The sequence below is a fragment of the Alosa sapidissima genome, chromosome 20 (genome assembly GCF_018492685.1).
Source record: "Alosa sapidissima isolate fAloSap1 chromosome 20, fAloSap1.pri, whole genome shotgun sequence".
NCBI classification, from domain to species: domain Eukaryota; kingdom Metazoa; phylum Chordata; class Actinopteri; order Clupeiformes; family Clupeidae; genus Alosa; species Alosa sapidissima.
The window spans coordinates 12,736,762-12,754,564 of NC_055976.1; the positions used below are offsets into that span (position 1 = coordinate 12,736,762).

Sequence of the window (17,803 nt, forward strand, 5' to 3'; positions counted from 1 at the left end):
GGACTTCCAAAATGTTGATTACATTCAGGCATATTTATATTACTTACTTACATGTTTTCAGTCCCTGACAGTAGTTTCATAAATCACTGTTTTGGTCTAAACAAAATCTCACTTTTTACCTACAACAGTGATACTTACAATCATGTTCCCTATAGAGACTTTGCTAGTCAGGACACCTAGTGTGATCAGGAAGTGCCCAATGGATCTGAGCTTCTAATCCAATCCAAAGTGTTTTAAATCCAGCTAATCCTATCAGACAACCCTTAAGCAGACTAAAAATACACTCCTGCAAAAGTCAATGGAGCGGAAGGCAAGAAATATTTTGAGTTTGTGTTTCCACATAATACACGGAAGTGATCCAGGCATATTTCTCACCCAACCACAAAAATGCAAGTGTATTTTCTGAAATGTGTATCAACTTGGAAAAATTTCCATCATATAAACCTACTAGTTTTTGTATACAGATAAGTTAGAAATTCACATCTTCTGTGATTGAACGTTTGAAATAATCAACACGCGCGAGCTGTAGCATGGTAGTAGAGATGAGATCCCATACCATACACGAGATCAATAGCCCATAGGGGCATGGGAATGAGCCTGCTGCTGCCCACCTCTTTCCCACACATTTCTGGTCTCCTCGCCACCACCCTACCATCCACCAGACAGAATCCCGAAAATAGTGAAATTATTACACGTGACTGATAACTTTAAGCATAGCGGTGTAATGTGAAGTGCTGAAATTGTCTCTATTAAGCCTTAGACCAGAGATTGAAGAAACAACCACAATGTAGCATGTTTTCTGTGCTCTTTACTGTACTGCTCAGTAAAATCTACTTGGATACACTTGGATAAGAGTACAACAAAATAGAATATGCTTCAAATGTTGAAAATACAATCTAGTTAAGTCAATGCAAGTATGCCCCCCCCACCCCCCCTCTCCCTTATATCCTCCTTTATACAGCTAGAAATGTCAGAGAACAGAGTGGTGGACTTACAAAAGAAATAAAATAAGAAACATTACAGGCAATTACTGCATCCAGTAAACAGAATATTAACAGAGGGCGGAGAAAAAGACCAAAAAAAAAAAAGAAACATTAAAATGATTTGAGTATGTGATCGGCCGAGAGGCCATGACGATAAACTTTGCTTCAGACCTGGAGTAACACTGTTCCTGGTATAAAATATCAAAACAGAGTTTGGAAGAAAAAAAAAGTAAATATCATTCAGCTTGAACAATACAAATAGGGAAAGGGGAGCATTTTTTTTTAAATTCATTTCATCCTTATCTAAGGCTGCCTGTTTTCCTTGAAGGATTCTCCTACTCTGTATTGACAGTATGTACAAAGTCCCTTTATGCCCCAAGTCCAAGCAGAGCAGAGGGGTGTTGGTGGGGTACCCCCACCCCAACGCCCGTCTCCGGGTAGTAGCACCAGATGATTGGTTCTCGCGTTCGCACAGTGACTGACGAGGTGAGTCTTCAGACGCTTTGAGTACTTTAATTGAAGAAAAAAACAAAAACGACACTCCTCCAGAGCTTGGCCGAGTTATATTTCCATTTTAGTGCAAGTCAGGATGTGTTGGTGGTATTATTGTCTCAATAATACTTTTAACCATGAATTTATATATTTCGATTTCACTGCCAATGGTAAGTTAAAGCCTGATTCAACCATCTCTGCCATCGCTGCTCTGTATGAGTGAGTGTGCTGTAGTGTTGCCGGTGTTAGTGTGAATGTGTGGAATCACTGATCTGCTCATCTTACCCACAAACAGGTTTTCCCCTCAACTCCTATGCATTTTTTTTTATTATTATTATTGTCCATGACAATTTTGTTAATTCCTATATCACATATCCTTTTGCGGGGGGCTTCCTTATCTGATCTTTAGAGTCGCTATGACTGAAAGAAGTGTATGAGTTTGAGTTTGTATACGAGACTGGCCATGAAGAAAACTAATACATTTCTTATACCAGTCAGGCCACAGCAAGAATTCCTCTTACATTGCTTTGAGGGAAGACCCCCCCCCATCGCAAATTCAACACACAACTGAAATGTGTTTTTGAAAGCGAATGTGTTCTATGTGTGCGTGTGCGTGCGTGTGTGTGTGTGTGTGTGTGTGAGAGAGAGACAGACACGGTCTCAGCTATCAGAGGAAGTCGTTACGTCTGTGACCACCTGTGTGGCGATGTCTTCCTCTGCCTCCACCTTGATGATGGTGACGTCATTCTCTGACGTTGCCACCACTGGTACGGCACTCTCCTGCGGCGCCACAACAACGGTGTTGGCAGGTACAGGGGCTGGGGAAGGGACAGCGGCAGGGGCTGGGGCAGGGGCAGGGGCAGGGGCAAGAGCAGGAGCAGGGGCAGGGGTAGGGGCAAGAGCAGGGGCAGGGGCAAGAGCAGGGGCAGGGGTAGGGGCAAGAGCAGGGGCAAGAGCAGGGGTAGGAGTGGCAGGCTGCTGGGTGATGAGTCTCAGCACCTGCGTGGCGGCGGGAGAGGACACGGTCGTGGTTGGCATGGAGACGGGCGTGATGGTGCGGAGGGTGAGCGGCGATCCCATCAGGCTGATGCCCTGGCCGCTGGCGCCCGTCGTCGTGACCTTGGGCTGCTGCTGCTGAGGCTGATACTGGGCAAGTTGGGAGGCGGGGATGGTGATGAGCTTGGCCAGCTGCACCGTGATCTTCTGGCCGTTCTCGCCCGTGGCCGGCACCATGGTGGGCAGCGCCTGGATCTGGTACACCTTCTGCCCACCGCCACTGGACGTGACCATGGTCGGGGCGGTGGTCGTGAGCAGCGGTGAGCCGTGCTGGTTCAGGGCCGTTACCGTGGAGAACTTCTGGCCCAGTGATGTAGTCATCATCAAGGGGACCTGCACAGTCCTGAGGGGTTAACAGTAAACCCAGTAAGTAAATCAATATATACTGTATACAGAACTCCAAAAACCAAATCAAACCACACACACACACACACACACACACACACACACACACACACACACAAAAGATGTCTAGACACAAACCTATACATTCAAAATCCAAACCTGGTTAATAGTTCTCTGCTCCGTTCTTACCTCGGGGCCGTTGCTGTGGTGACAGGGCAGGCGCCCTGCAAGGTGACGAAGGCCTCAGAACCCGACGACACGTTGACGATGCGGAGCATCTGAGTGGGTTTGGCGGGCGCAGGGGCCGCGGTGGGAGACTGCACTTTGACCTGAGCGGACAAGCGGCCACCCCGGAGGATGCTGGGAGACGTCGGTGTGGTGGGGGTCACGCGCTCACACGGCGTCTGGGGGGTGGCCGGCACGTCGCTCTTGTCGTCGTCGATGAAGACGATGTTCTTGGGCATGTCGTTAAACTGATACACCAAGCGCTGTCCCTCCACTTTTGACAGAATGCCGCGCTGGTAATAATATCTACACACAAAAACACATCAACTGAAAATTAAATCTAATATTTGTGATATGAGAATATGCTAGATGTGATCAAAACATATTTTCTAACTTATAATAAGTCGATGCAGCTCATATTGCAGTAGATACAGACAATTTTAATTGACACAATCTGACCCAAAGTATTAGTCCTACATGTAAGTATATAATTTAAGAACATAAAGGTTTCATCTTGCAGTCATTTGTGACACTCTGTCAGTACCTGAGGGCTCGGCCCATGGTCTCATAGTTCATATCAGGCTTGTTCTTGTATTTGCCCCAGAGTTTGGACACAGCTTTGGAGTCGACCAGCTTAAAGATGCCCTTCTCCCGCTGGGTCCACTTGATGTATTTAGGGCAGGTGTTCCTGTCCTGCAGAAGGTCCAGCAGAAACTCCCACAAATAGGTGCTGTCTGAACACACACACACAGGCACAGACCGTGAGAGCTTGGTTACTTTGGGGAGAACTGTGTGGGGCGGAAGCTGCACTGAATACAACAGGAAAGCCCTGCAGCGCATAGTGAACACAGCTGGAAGGATTATTGGTGCTTCACTCCCCTCCCTGAAGGACATTTACACCACCCACCTCACCCGCAAGGCGACCAAAATTGTGAGTGATGCAAGTCACCCCGCTCACAATCTGTTGGATCTACTGCCCTCTGGGAAGAGGTACAGAAGCCTGCGCTCCCGCACTACCAGACTCACCAACAGCTTCATACACCAAGCTGTAAGGATGCTGAACTCTCTCCCTCCTCTCCCCCCTCCACCCTCAGCTACATAACATCCTGGACATTGGACCCAAAATGGCCGCGTGCACTACTCCACTTGCACACTTGCACACTTGTACACTTTACAACTTGTTGTTGTTGTCCTGAAAACACAACACTTCTGCTGCTCTTACATAACTTGCACCACTATGTCACTTTCTTTCTTACTTAGGTCAAACAGAACTACCCAAGCCTTTTATTGGCCTGACTTTGCACTAGTATTTTATTGACTGTCTATGCACAATTTAAACCAAATTTTGCTGCTCTTATTTTTTTTTTCATTATTATATGTGCCCTCTTATTTACTTACTTTTTTGTTTACTTGAATGTTATGTTTGTCTGTGGACTTAAATTGGTAAAATATGTCTTGTCTTCACCGTGGGATAGAGAGAAACGTAATTTCGATCTCTTTGTATGTCTGGAACATGTGAAGAAATTGACAATAAAGCTGACTTTGACTTTGACTTTGAGAAGTTCATAGATGCATGATAAGCTGTGCATGTCATAGTTCATAGATGCATGATAAGCTGTGCATGTCATAATTTCATCATTAGCATGCGCACACAAATACACATAGCCAAAAGTCAAAAACATTGAATTTTTCAAAGAAAAGATGACCCCATACCATCATCACAACTAGAGGTTATGAATATGAGCAAGTTCACAAAATAGCTAATCTAAAAAAACGAACTAATCTAAAACACTACACAGGGTTTTAAGACAATGTCTGTGCCTGTCATGAGAATTTTTCGAAGCTGTTCTAGGCTGTATAATCATCCATTTTTAACATTCCAACCAACACCTGGATTGCGGCACAATACTTTAGAATAAAAGTCCAGAGTCTACATATGCACCCACCTCTCTCTCGCACTCACACTCTCACACACACTTACTTTTGCCCACACGGGGCTTCTTCTTAAAGGTCAGGTCAGGAGACTCCTCGCGTTCAGCCTGTGGTGTGTGTGCGGCTTTCCGCTTCCTGCCTGCAGGACAGATTGAGAAGGGAATGCAAATCCATACGTATACAATAAACACTGCAGTGGACTAACATAAACACTATGATGCCAAGCATAGGGATTCAATACATATAACAGAGTCAGAGTCAGAGTCAGAGTCAGAGTCAGAGAGAGAGAGAGAGAGAGAGAGAGAGAGAGAGAGAGAGAGAGAGAGAGAGAGAGAGAGAGAGAGAGAGAGAGAGAGAGAGAGACTGATAGATGTCCAATTGATTGATACACAGAGAAGAAAAGAAGAGAACCTAACCAAAAGACAGGCAAATACCAGACAGAGGGAGATAAAGGAGGAGTCAAACAGAGAGGAGAATACAGAGAGGAGAATACCAGATCGAGAGAATAGGGGAGAGTCTAGCATACAGACAGGTGAATACCAGACAGAGAAGAGTAGAAGGGAGAGTTAAACGGACAGACAGACAGGTGAATCCCAGACAGAGAAGAGTAGAAGGGAGAGTTAAACGGACAGACAGACAGGTGAATCCCAGACAGAGAAGAGTAGAAGGGAGAGTTAAACGGACAGACAGACAGGTGAATCCCAGACAGAGAAGAGTAGAAGGGAGAGTTAAACGGACAGACAGACAGGTGAATCCCAGACAGAGAAGAGTAGCAGGGAGAGTTAAACGGACAGACAGACAGGTGAATCCCAGACAGAGAAGAGTAGAAGGGAGAGTTGAGGCGAGTACCTTTCTTGCCCCTCTGGATGTCTCCCTCCAGCGTGAGCTGCTCCTCCAGGGGCTCAATGGGCTCCGTGTTCTCAGTGCTCACCTCCACCTCCACCTCCATCTCACCCAACATGTCTGGCACTGCAGAGAGAGCGCGCGCGCGCGCGCACACACACACGCACGCACGCACGCACGCACGCACGCACGCACGCACGCACGCACGCACAAACACAAACACAAACACAAACACAGACAATAAGATAATTTTGCATACACTGAGATAATTTACATTCATTCATTTCACAGATATGTTTATCGAAACAGTAGAGCACAGTGCAGGTGTAGTCTATATTCGCATCCGTATGAGAGCTGTATGGGACCCATTTATACCCTTTCCCTTTCTGGTGTCAATTGGACACGGAGAACTTCGGCACTTTTAAGTATGTCTAGAGGCAACTTGTCCTCAGCCAACTGTGAGGCTGCCTTCATCTAGATTGACTAAGTCAGCAGTGTGATTGTGTGCATGTGTACATACCAGGACTACGGTCCTCCCTCATGCTGGACGGTGAGTCCATGTGTAGCAAGGCCTCTGCGGCTTCAATGGTCTTATCCAGTGTCACGTATCCACCTCCTCCTCCATGAGCTGATGCCTCCACTGTAGACAAGAAAAGAGAAGACAAGGAAAAAAAGAGAGAAGGGACACATACAGACTTAAAACTTAGTCAAGGTTTGACTGAAAACAAAAAAAATATTAGCCAGTCAGCATATAAGCTTATAATTTATATAATTAGGGCAGCCATGGCCTACTGGTTAGCGCTTTGGACTTGTAACCGAAGGGTTGCTGGTTCGAAAACCCCGACCAGTAGGCACGGCTGAAGTGCCCTTGAGCAAGGCACCTAACCCCTCACTGCTTCCCGAGCGCTGCTGTTGTTGCAGGCAGCTCACTGCGCCGGGATTAGTGTGTGCTTCACTTCACCTCACTGTATGTTCACTGTGTGCTGAGTGTGTTTCACTAATTCACGGATTGGGATAAATGCCGATACCAAATTTCCCCTCACAAGATCAAAAGAGTATATATACTCATACTTAATTGCAATATGGTAAAATAACGGCAAAAATGTATGTGAGCATGTGTGTACAGGAAAACCAAAGCCAGTTATAAAAATACACCTTCCAGCTTCTGCTTTAAATGTGCCCAACACCCTTTCCCCACCTGTTCCTTTCCCTCTAGACAGTGAGCTGGAGTCGGTGCATTCACACACAAGCATGGCTCTGTGAGGTCATACTAGACCTTCTCCAGATTTGGTTACACGGCAATGTTACTTCGTGCCAGGGCATAAGTGCCACCATGATTACGAATTTACTGATCCGGAAGTGTGTGAACAGGTTACAGAAGAATGGATACAGGAGCTAGGCTATTTCTCTCACACACAATCACTGCTGGAAACAAAAAAAAAATATATACAAAACTCCTTTGCATTTGTTTCTAGCTTGACAATAATTTCTATTAAATCTTACACCTGCTTTTTAATTGACCAGATTCAAAATGGTGGGGACAATAAGAGTATACAATATATACAACATGGATCTACTCCAAGTCAAATGTAAAATTCCATGACTTTCCCTGATAAAAAAAAAAAACCCTGAATTTCCATGACTTGCTATATAATGAATGGTACAATTACCGACCAATGATTACAGAGCAGCCGCGTAGCATTCAAGAATCTTTTACTTTTTTAGAGTGGGAGATGAATAAATGGGCATTGAATAAACAAAGTTGGGCTACTCAAGCAAGCAGCAAAGCTAATAACCAGATATACACCAATTCTGTGTGGAAATGTATTTGTATTAATGTATTTTGGCAAGTAAATTTGAAACTGCTACTATAAAATTCACTGATATTTGCTCCAAACATTACCAAATTCCCTGACTTTCTGTCTGCAATAGACGTTCCAAAATCCCAAGATATTCCAGAAATTCCATGACCCGTGTGAACTCTGTATCTAAAAGTATCACTACTAATTTCAAGCCAATTCACAGTTAAATATGCATTCTTTTGTCTAATCTTTCATGTCACTGTCGGCAGTGAAATACGTAATTGCATTATAAAATCACTTGCACATATATTTTAAAAGACCCAGTAACTTGTCGACATTGAAATGATTACCTAGTGTTAGTTTCACATAGCGGTTCAACAGAAAGTAGTTCTCTGCGCTGGGACTTCCGTGTTTACACGAATCTTTCCCCTCAGTTCCCGCTACGCACAAGCTGGGGCTGCTGTCGATCATGTTACGCCCCCCATTTTATTGGCTTGGTGTTTCCTTGACATCACTGCTTTCCGCCCTTTCCATTGGTTTACCAGAATATTTCAAAATACCGTAACAGGCAATTCGCCAGAATCAACGATCAATCATGTGAACCAAACCTACAAAGACTGAAATACTTCCGCTATCACGTTGAAGTCGATATGTAATGAAGCGTGAGGCGCATACAATATGTTGAGAGTCGCTGAGTCGACTTTCTGATTTTGATCACTTGAAAGAGCCGCCAATTATCCTTAGTCAAAGTTTATAACAGCGACACGTGCCAGCTAGACAATCGCTGGGATTTACATTAGCAAGACATTTCCAGCTGCAAGAATAACACCACCATTAGATCAAGCAACATTCATTAAATTCGATGTGATAATTCCCACAACTGAAACCTCTCACTCCAAACAGTTTGTATAGTAATTCTTAACACTGTCTGTTTAAAGCGCAGTTAGATCATTAACCATTAAAATGATGGGGGAAAAACAATGTTGAAGCGAGCATTGTCTGAAAATAAAAGGGACCGTTACTTTGTCGAAATTCAACACTAATTGTCCAGCCAAGACAGCGTTTAGGACCATTATTTAACTGTATGGTAATGTTAAAACGGAATTAAAACCACGAATACCATTACTGTAAATTAATTGGAAGTACCATGGCGTGTAACTGGAAATAAAGAAAACAATCTGACACACTTCCTGGTTTCCCACAGCAACTCAAGTGGCATCACCCGCTATTCGTTAGTCAAAAACATGAACACGTTTATTGACCTAGAACTCTTCCCATGGATAACGCAGAGGCTCAGGTCAACACGCAAATAATTTAACAAGCGATAACAGAATAACTGTTCCTAACAAAAAACATATTTATAATGTTATGAATCTAGACGCCATGCAGGTTGTCAACCAAGGTGATTACTTCCTGATTCGCCCTCCATTACTTTGACTGCACAAACTTCCCGTACTAGAGTTGTCTTCCATCTCAACGAAGCGCAATATTTTCACATGAAAAAAATATATATGCAGATATTTCTGAGAACACCTTCGCTAAAAACACTCTTTTACCGGCTTTGATGAGCAAATCAAGCTGATTAGCGGGTTCATCGTGCAGAGAAGTCGCCATGTTCTCCCAGGAACTGCTGCGGATTCATACACAGTAACATATGCGCGACATGAATGTATCACTCCGCCACTCACCGGAAACGAGCTAAGACCGAGACAAGGGGATCATTCCGCGCCAAATCTTCAGTGAGTTTCAAGAAAGTTTGGAGTTGTCTCTGATTGTTTCCTTATTTGAAGTCACAATTATTAATATCTAATCTAACCAACAAACGACGATAATCACTACATAATATAAAGGGTTAGCTACTATGTTCTAAGTCTTCTTTACAACAAACTTGTATGGAAGATCAACACTGGATTTTTTTTCTGTCAGAAGTGACAAGCGTCAGCGAAGTTTGCGACTTAAACGCATGACCTTTTGAATCCCGCTGATCCATGAATTTAGATGGCAAATTTTGCCATTTATATTGCACAACAACTTCCACCCTCTACTTTGCCTACTGTTTGGTTGTTGCTATACTCAAACCATAATTGAAACTCTACAAACTAGGAATGTGCATCTTCATGATTGGCAACGACACCTTATAGATTCATATGATGTTTATGTGATAAGATACGATTTAACCCTACTGCGATGCAATACGATTTGTTTATACAATGAAAAACAAATATCTGCAATTCAATGTGGAAGTTCATTTTCACTCTTTACTTTTAAAGTGTGCTTTTAACTACTGGTGCATCTTTTTACATCACTAGGACTATTGGTTGGTGTGGTACTACTATGATACCTGACTGATAACTTTTCATCGGAGACCTTTTTGTCGGACTCCCCTTTTTCTGACAGCGGTTTCCCTGAGACCTTATGCCTTTTCATCTGATGTCTGACACCTGACTCTGACAGCTGAGGATGTCCTAAAATGTACACCGTACAACAGACATGAAAGAAAGAAGAGAAATCGATCTAAACGTCTTGGTCATGTTTCAAAATAAATTATAGAGCCTCTACTCATAAATATATAGAATGTTACAAACAATGCATCTCGAGTTGATCATGAATTTTATCCAATGCACACTTTAAAATTGGGGCAATCGCATTGTGAATGTTCATACCAGTGTACCGATGCAAATCGGTAAATCTTACCATCACTTCTACAGACTTATTTTTCCAACCTATGACTCATGACAGTGAAAGGTTTAGCCACTAGATGTCCTCCTTGAACCAGCGGTCAATACCATGGTTCAATCATACCATAAACAATATCCATCAATATGTTTTCCAAACACACAGACACAAACAAGACACATAACATCTTTTCATAATGAAAATAAAATTAAACGGACTTGCAAAGTGAAGCTTTGTGAGGTGTCAAATCATGATTATGGTGCAGTGCACCGCTCAGATGCATGGATCAACGTCTCCCAATATGCTTCCAGTTAAGGGTGCTAGCACAGTTTGATGGAACAGGCAATGCCAGAATATAAAAGATGCTAGGTGACTGGCATCATGGCCTGTCAAGTATAAGTATACTCTTTTGATACTGTGAGGAAAATTTGGTTTCCCTCACAGTATCAAACTCTGCATTTATCCCAATCCGTGAATTAGTGAAACACACTCAGCACACAGTGAACACACAGTGAGGTGAAGCACACACTAATCCCGACGCAGTGAGCTGCCTGCTACAACGGCGCTCGGGGAGCAGTGAGGAGTTGGGTGCCTTGCTCAAGGGCACTTTAGCCTTTCCTACTGGTTGGGGTTCGAACCGGCAACCCTCCGGTTACAAGTCCGCTAACCAGTAGGCCACGGCTGCCCCAAAGGTGATAAGTGTGGCTTTATTCTCGCCTCCTTCACCAAGAGGTCCTCCACAATTGTCATTTCTAGCACATGCACAGAACAAAAAGACATTAGCTTACCTGAGGACACTTCCAGGACTTCAGTCTCCACCTCCTGCTCTTCAGCCACGCCCTGCATCAGGTAGGTTTCGTCATCATAGACGACCACCTGTGCGGCATAGCACTGCTCCAACTCGGCGCAGGGCACCTGTTCCACCACTACAGCTGGGCACTCTTCCTCAGTCATCTCTTCTTCTTCCTCCTCCTCCCTCTTTATCTCACACACGCCCCCCTCTGCATCCAGCGCCACCTCCTGCCATTGACACAGAATAAGATAAGAGAGATCGCAGTCACTAAAGTGTTGCAGCAGAGGAGACAATAACACAGTATATTTTCCCAGAGGAACAGCAACTCAAAAAACTAGAATAGCCATATGTGGCAATTTGTATGTTTGCTTAGCAGACGCTTTTAGCCAAAGCAACTTACAACATAGAATAACAATAAATTTTACTTAAAGGAGAAATCGGGCCGATTTTTACATGGATCTTGATCGCTAGACATCGCCGAGTACCGTCGATAGGGGGAAAATAAAAATAAAAAATCTGTACTATCGAACTGGAGTAGTTGCAGCTAGGTCTGGGGGCATCATCTAAATGTGCTTTTGTTAGGTCTTAACAGACTCAAAATGTCATTAAAAGGTCTGTACTATATGAACAGAGTCCTCGTGGCAAAACGATGCCTTTTATACTCATTAGTTGTGAAGAAACCGTCTAAATTTAAAGTTTGTACTGTCACATCTGCACACTACTCTGTTTGCCTTTTCCTGTAACAACTGAATTCCCACGATACTGCAGCACGAGAATAGAGCTAGCTTTCAGTAATGTGCAAGCTTTGGACCTTTCCATGTAGTTACATAGTCATATGGCCATAACCTGTAAGTTTTCATTGCGAAGACGGCATGAGCTCGACAACATACTTTCTTGGGCATTCCTGGAAGCGACTGATGGAAACTGAGGTATGTGACAGTACAAACTTTGAATTCAAACGGTTTCTTCACAATTAATTAGTTGAAAACGCATTGTTTTGTCACGTAAGGGCCCTATTCATGTTGCACATAACTCTGAATGACATTTTGAGTTTGTTAAGAGGCAAAAAAGGCACTTTTAGATGATGCCCCCAGACCTAGCATTGTAGCTGACTGGAAGTACTGGCCATTAGCTGCAGCTACTCCAGTTCGGTAGCACCGATTTTGGTCGTTATTTTTCCTATCGACAGTACTCGGCGATGTTTAGCGATCAAGAGCCATGTAAAAATCGCCCGGATTTCTCCTTTAAGCATTAAATGTAACAAATAAATGTAAAATTAAATATTTTTAGAAATACACATATGATGTGTATTTCTTGTATATGTATACTCAAATCAGTCTGCCAAGGCCTCTGCAAAAGCAGATTTTGCCAAAATATTAAAACAGAATAACCAATGTCACCTGGATAGATATATTGGGCTAAAATATACCAGATTTTTTTACTGCATTTAAATGCCACTGTGAGTTAAGGTTAGGAACATATTCTGTGCATGTTAAGCTTTGAGCTAAAACCAAAGGTTATGGCATGGCACAACTAAATGCATTTTTGTGTGAGGGTGTTAACACTAGGTTGCATGTGTTAATGTGGTTGTATGTACAGTACTGTAGGTCTTCTTAAATAAGGAGATAGCAATTAGCATGGCTAGCCTGTCTGTGAGTCTTCAATGTGGCCAAAGGCCAAATCATTGTTTGTGTATGTGTGTCTAAGTAAGTATGGTTATGCAATCTTTACTGTGGGTGTTTGTGTGTGCTTGTCTTTGTGTGCATGACTGCGTGCATCATCCCCACTCACCTGGGACACCACCTCCGCATCAGAGATGTATTCCAGAACAGCCCCTCCTCCATCGACGACCACCACCGAGGTCATGACTCATTCCTCTGACTCGCCCCCACAGCACGCCCTGACTGTCTCTATGGCAACCGCTTCCCAGAAAGAACACAAACACTCCGGGTCAGTCCAGCAGAGTCTGGAGAGAGAGAGAGAGAGAGAGAGAGAGAGAGAGAGAGAGAGAGAGAGAGAGAGAGAGAGAGAGAGAGAGAGAGAGAGAGAGAGAGAGAGAGTGGGCCATTGAGTTAACTGCTCTGCATGGGTGCGTCACCGAGGTGACCCTTGTAGGAGTGTAGTCCAAGGGTCAGACCAAACGCACTTAGGAAGTAATGTCCTATGGTGATGTGATCTCAAATAAAGAATCACAATTATTTCACAGAGTAAAACAAAATAAATCAATGATCATTTCTCTTTTATTGCCAATTTGCAAAATATTACTAAGAAATAAAGTCCTTTGGGACAATTAGCATCTGGGGTAAAAATAATCAATATGCAATATTTCCAACCTATTGGAAACCTATTGTTACATTTTCCCCAGTGAACAACCATGCAGTGGCCTGCAGTCCTTTTGTGAATCAACCATGACTTCTCACTGCCTGAAAGTCTTGCACTTGGAATTTGAGATGAGTTAAGCAGTCATGTATTGGGGACACAGGTGTGGGTGTGTTTCAGAATGAGCTGAGCTGCAACTAAGACAGTTGAACAGGAAAAAGAGGGAAAGAGAGAGAGAGAGGGAGGGGAAGAGAAGAGAGAGGGAGGGAGGGGAAGAGAAGAGAGAGGGAAGGAGGAAGAAGGAACTGGGAACTGCCTCAAAGTAAACATTCCTCTTGATAGCTCCAAAAGCTTCAAGCATGATTTTTTAAATATAGTTTGTCATCAGCACAAATCAAACATTAATCTATTCATCTGCTTTGCAATAGGATCGCTGGTAAAGTCAGAATGATCAGAAAACAGAACTAAATAAAGAGTGTTACTCTCAATGCCACCAAGTTCATTCCCCGCTTTTATCTCTGCCTGCATAGTTAAAGTCGCTTATCAGCTTCAAGAAGGAATGTGCTACACACCAAAACCAATGCAAAAGCAGTCAGACAACCTTCACTGGAAACGGAGAGACACCCTTAAAACCAAAATCACATAAATTATGACTAGCACAACACAGTGACTCAGAAGGACCAACTGACAACTAAGCCATTTCCTCAAAGCTTTCCGGTTAAATCACAACATAGATTGTGTGGTGCAGAAATCTTAACTTACAACTTTTATGTGACAGGAAATGTTTCTGTCTCACTCTGTTAGAAGACAGCTGCCTTTCCACGTGTCCAACATCCTACGGTCTGAAGCCAAGGCTTCCTCTGGATCCACCAGGATCCTTCTAAATAGCGTTGGAGACATCCATAGTCTTTGTCCAGAAGGATGTGACTGCTAGAAGGATCTGTACATACATGTCCTCTCTCATTCTCCATCTCTCTCCAGAACGCTCTCTTCTTTCTTCCAAGCACTTTAGGTTCAACCCTGCTCTGGGTCAATAGTTCTGTCTATAGCCACCTGACATCATAACATACAATTCACTACAGGCAGACAAGAAAGAGAAGAAAACATCAGCAGACAGAGCATAGGAGGGGGGGGGGGGGGGGGGGGAGAGAGAGAGGAAGGGGGGGTGGCAGTGAAAAGGAAGAAGATCTTAAGGAGGAAAGAGAGACAGACTATGAGCAGAAGAGAGGAGACCAGGCAGAGTGCAATCCTGTGTCTGCTGCTATCTAGAATCATTTGGGTCAAAAACACTGAGGTGGAAAGGAAAAGCAACTGTGCATCACGTGGTTCATCACAGGGTAAAATGTTTGTTGTGACAGACAGTAGGGCGTTTACCATGCATCCTCTCTGTTTAGTGGCTTTGATTATATATATTTGTTGTCTTGACTAATAGAAGACCACTGTCGTGTTGTCATTATATGCTTTCAGATATAGGTGTAAGTCTGCATGCTCTGAGGATATCAAGCAATTCGGTCTTATATATGAACCGCATAACCAGACAGAACTTCGATCTTAGCCGGCTCTTACACTACTCCCCTCCTACTATTTTGGACGGACATTATGTAAATGACATAAACATGTAAATAAACATGTCTGAATGAAATGAAGGACATGCAGAGATTCTGTTCATGTGAGTGTTAAACCACACAGAGATTCTGTTCATGTACATCGGTGTCGTTTACACATAATCGCAGGTAAGCATCATCTCTGAATCACCCGAAGGGTCGGACATCCGTTTGACAAAAAAAAAAAAAAAAAAAAACAGTTATTGAAAACACACCGGACTGCTGAGTTGATGAACACAATAGGCTATATTTTTTAAAAGCTCTCTTCCTGTTGCAGTCTTAAAAAATGGGAAGTGAGAAATACAGCCAGAGGGGCCCCTGAAGCCCAGGCACACTTCTGTTCCTGTGAGTCCTCAAGGGCCAAGGCAAAGCAACTGCTCCATGAATAACACTACTCACATACAAACACAGCGCAGCGCCTCAGACGCATCATTATACTTGACTGTGCTCATGCAGCTTGCTGCAAAGCATGGTATTAATTAGCAGAGGTCTGCATCAGCTGAGTGTCGCTTGACTTGACTCGCTCCCGCATCTGTTTCCGCAAGTATGCTACTTCCTGGTTTCCACAGAGTGACATTATGAGCGTAAGAAATGGGCTTGTCCCCTTTTTTTCAGTGGCTTACAATTTGCTTGGGGAGGGAGTCACAGAGGGCCCCTGAGGTGATTATGTTTGTCTTGTGATGAACATAACAAACACAGTACTGTTATGGGGTGTGGTGTGTCACACTCACAATCAGTGTAACATACATAGACTGGAGCTCTTCCAACTCAGTGGGGTCTTTTCTAAAAAAAAAACAGTTCTACTTCTACTTCTTTTAGTGTTTATAAAGCAGCTTGTGATTGTTGATACCATGTTAACACTAGTCTATCATGCAGACCAAATATATGCACTGATAGTATAGCATAAGATGCTATGAAGGTTCCATCGAGACATTTATAAGTGCGCTGCGATTTATTTCCTTTCTCTACTTCTAAAGAACTGTCTGCACAGACTACATAGTATTTCCTTGGCACATTGGCACACACACATACAGAGCAAACTACACCCCACCCTTCCTCTAATTGAGTTTTCTTGGCATTATAAAAGGCCCACCAAAGAGCCTGCTTGAGTTGCAGCAAAACAATAACGTACGACCATTAACTGTATGCTTAGGACTGATGCTGCACGGTGCTCATTTGAATGGTACTGTGTAACGCTTTGTGACGTTATTATATTTTACTGATACTGAGGTTACTGCAAACTCAACTGCCTCCAAAACGTTAATCTTACAACGTTGTACACATCATAGGAGTAAGATTAGAGGAAAATACACTGGCTAGATATCCATGTTTACTGAATTCTTGATTATTAGGCAACGTTAGCAGACTATTTAGCAAACTAACTTGAACTACTAATGTATATTGCAAACAGCAGTTGCAAACTGGCATTCAGCTCGCTGCTAACACAGCCTCGTTATTCCTGACGTTAGCCTCCATACGTTGATGAACCAACCCAGGCCGAGATATCTAACGTTAGTAATATAAATATCAAAATAGAATATGTCCATCAAACATTCACTTGTTAGGATTACAGCTCCAGCTTCACCATATTTAATGAGCCAAGTACTTTAAGTTACCAGCAAGCTACGCGTTATCTGTTAGCAAAACAAGCTTGTTAGCTAACTGGTTAGAAGCTAGCTTGGTGATTTATCAGTCCTTTTATGAGTACACTTTGTTAAGCTAGGCAGCTAGCTAGCTAACAGGTAACGTCACATTGTAGTTATTGTCAAGACTGTCTCGCATTACCTTGCAGCAATCTACCAATACATATGCAAGCTATCTCTCTTCATGTTAGCTTACAAGCAATATTTTAAGTGCTTACCTTTCAGATGCTGAAGCAGAAAAAGTAACGTTACTGAGACGGGGCCTGACCAGTTCACGTCAGTTTAACCAGCACGGCTAACGTTACAGTGCTATCCATTCATCAGCTGACAGCTAACAAGCTCGGTGAACGGCGAAGTCAACGGCTAATAGGCAAACAGCTAACGCCTCCCTCTTCTTTCTACCTTGCTAGCCAACTCTGTACGCAGGCCAGAGGCTAGCTAACCTATCGACAAAATTCTGGCGCTTTGAGGTATCGCTCGCTAGACATAGAAGCTAGCTGGCAAAAGTAACCTCAGAAATAAATACTATACTTTGGAATAATCAAACGACTGACATTCACTATATAACTAAAGGTTTACAGCGTTGACTGGAAGAAAGATACGTGTAGCCGTGGCTGCATAGCTTGTACTTTCTGTTCAATTGTTGTCATTCGACTCAGTTTTTCGTCCAGGGATTCAGGTCAACCTCTTAGAAACTGCCAACGAATGACACACGGGGGCGTGACGTCACGTACTATGTTTTACTTTTTTTTTTTTTTCAATTTAATAAGGTATTGCAATAATATTTCTATACACATTGATAAGGTGAACTACTAATTTGAATCAAAGTATATATACTTTGTATCTTCAGTTTATCATCTTAATAAGTGATAAAATGTTACACTGTAATAGTCTATTAGGCCAACAGCCAAGCCTAACACAAAGGAAGAAATGTTGACCTCTACCACAGCCTCAACCATGTAATTGCTGTTAAACTGTAGTAATAATTTACTTTATTTCAAGATTTGTTCCCAAAATGTTATGCAAAACTTGTCCATATCAGTATACTACATAAGACTAGGTATATTGCAGGGTATTGCATTAAGCAGTA

General features: G+C 43.0%; 1 protein-coding gene across 3 annotated transcripts; it reads right to left on the reverse strand.

Moving 5' to 3' along the window:
• Positions 1-1,269: 1,269 nt before the first annotated feature.
• elf2a (E74-like factor 2a (ets domain transcription factor)) lies at positions 1,270-17,410 on the reverse strand. Of its 3 annotated transcripts, none has more exons than XM_042073963.1 (9): positions 16,932-17,410; positions 12,939-13,113; positions 11,143-11,374; positions 6,397-6,516; positions 5,883-6,002; positions 5,083-5,172; positions 3,646-3,835; positions 3,066-3,407; positions 1,270-2,874 (listed from the first exon to the last, which is right to left on the reverse strand). In XM_042073963.1, exons 2-9 carry the CDS (start codon positions 13,011-13,013, stop codon positions 2,136-2,138), a joined length of 1,908 nt encoding a protein of 635 aa, XP_041929897.1. In that variant the 5' UTR covers positions 13,014-13,113; positions 16,932-17,410; the 3' UTR covers positions 1,270-2,135. The 3 variants fall into 3 exon arrangements, with proteins under 3 accessions (XP_041929897.1, XP_041929898.1, XP_041929899.1); XM_042073964.1 differs by lacking the exon at positions 16,932-17,410 and adding an exon at positions 14,229-14,982; XM_042073965.1 differs by lacking the exons at positions 11,143-11,374; positions 12,939-13,113; positions 16,932-17,410 and adding an exon at positions 9,235-9,335.
• Positions 17,411-17,803: the final 393 nt, after the last annotated feature.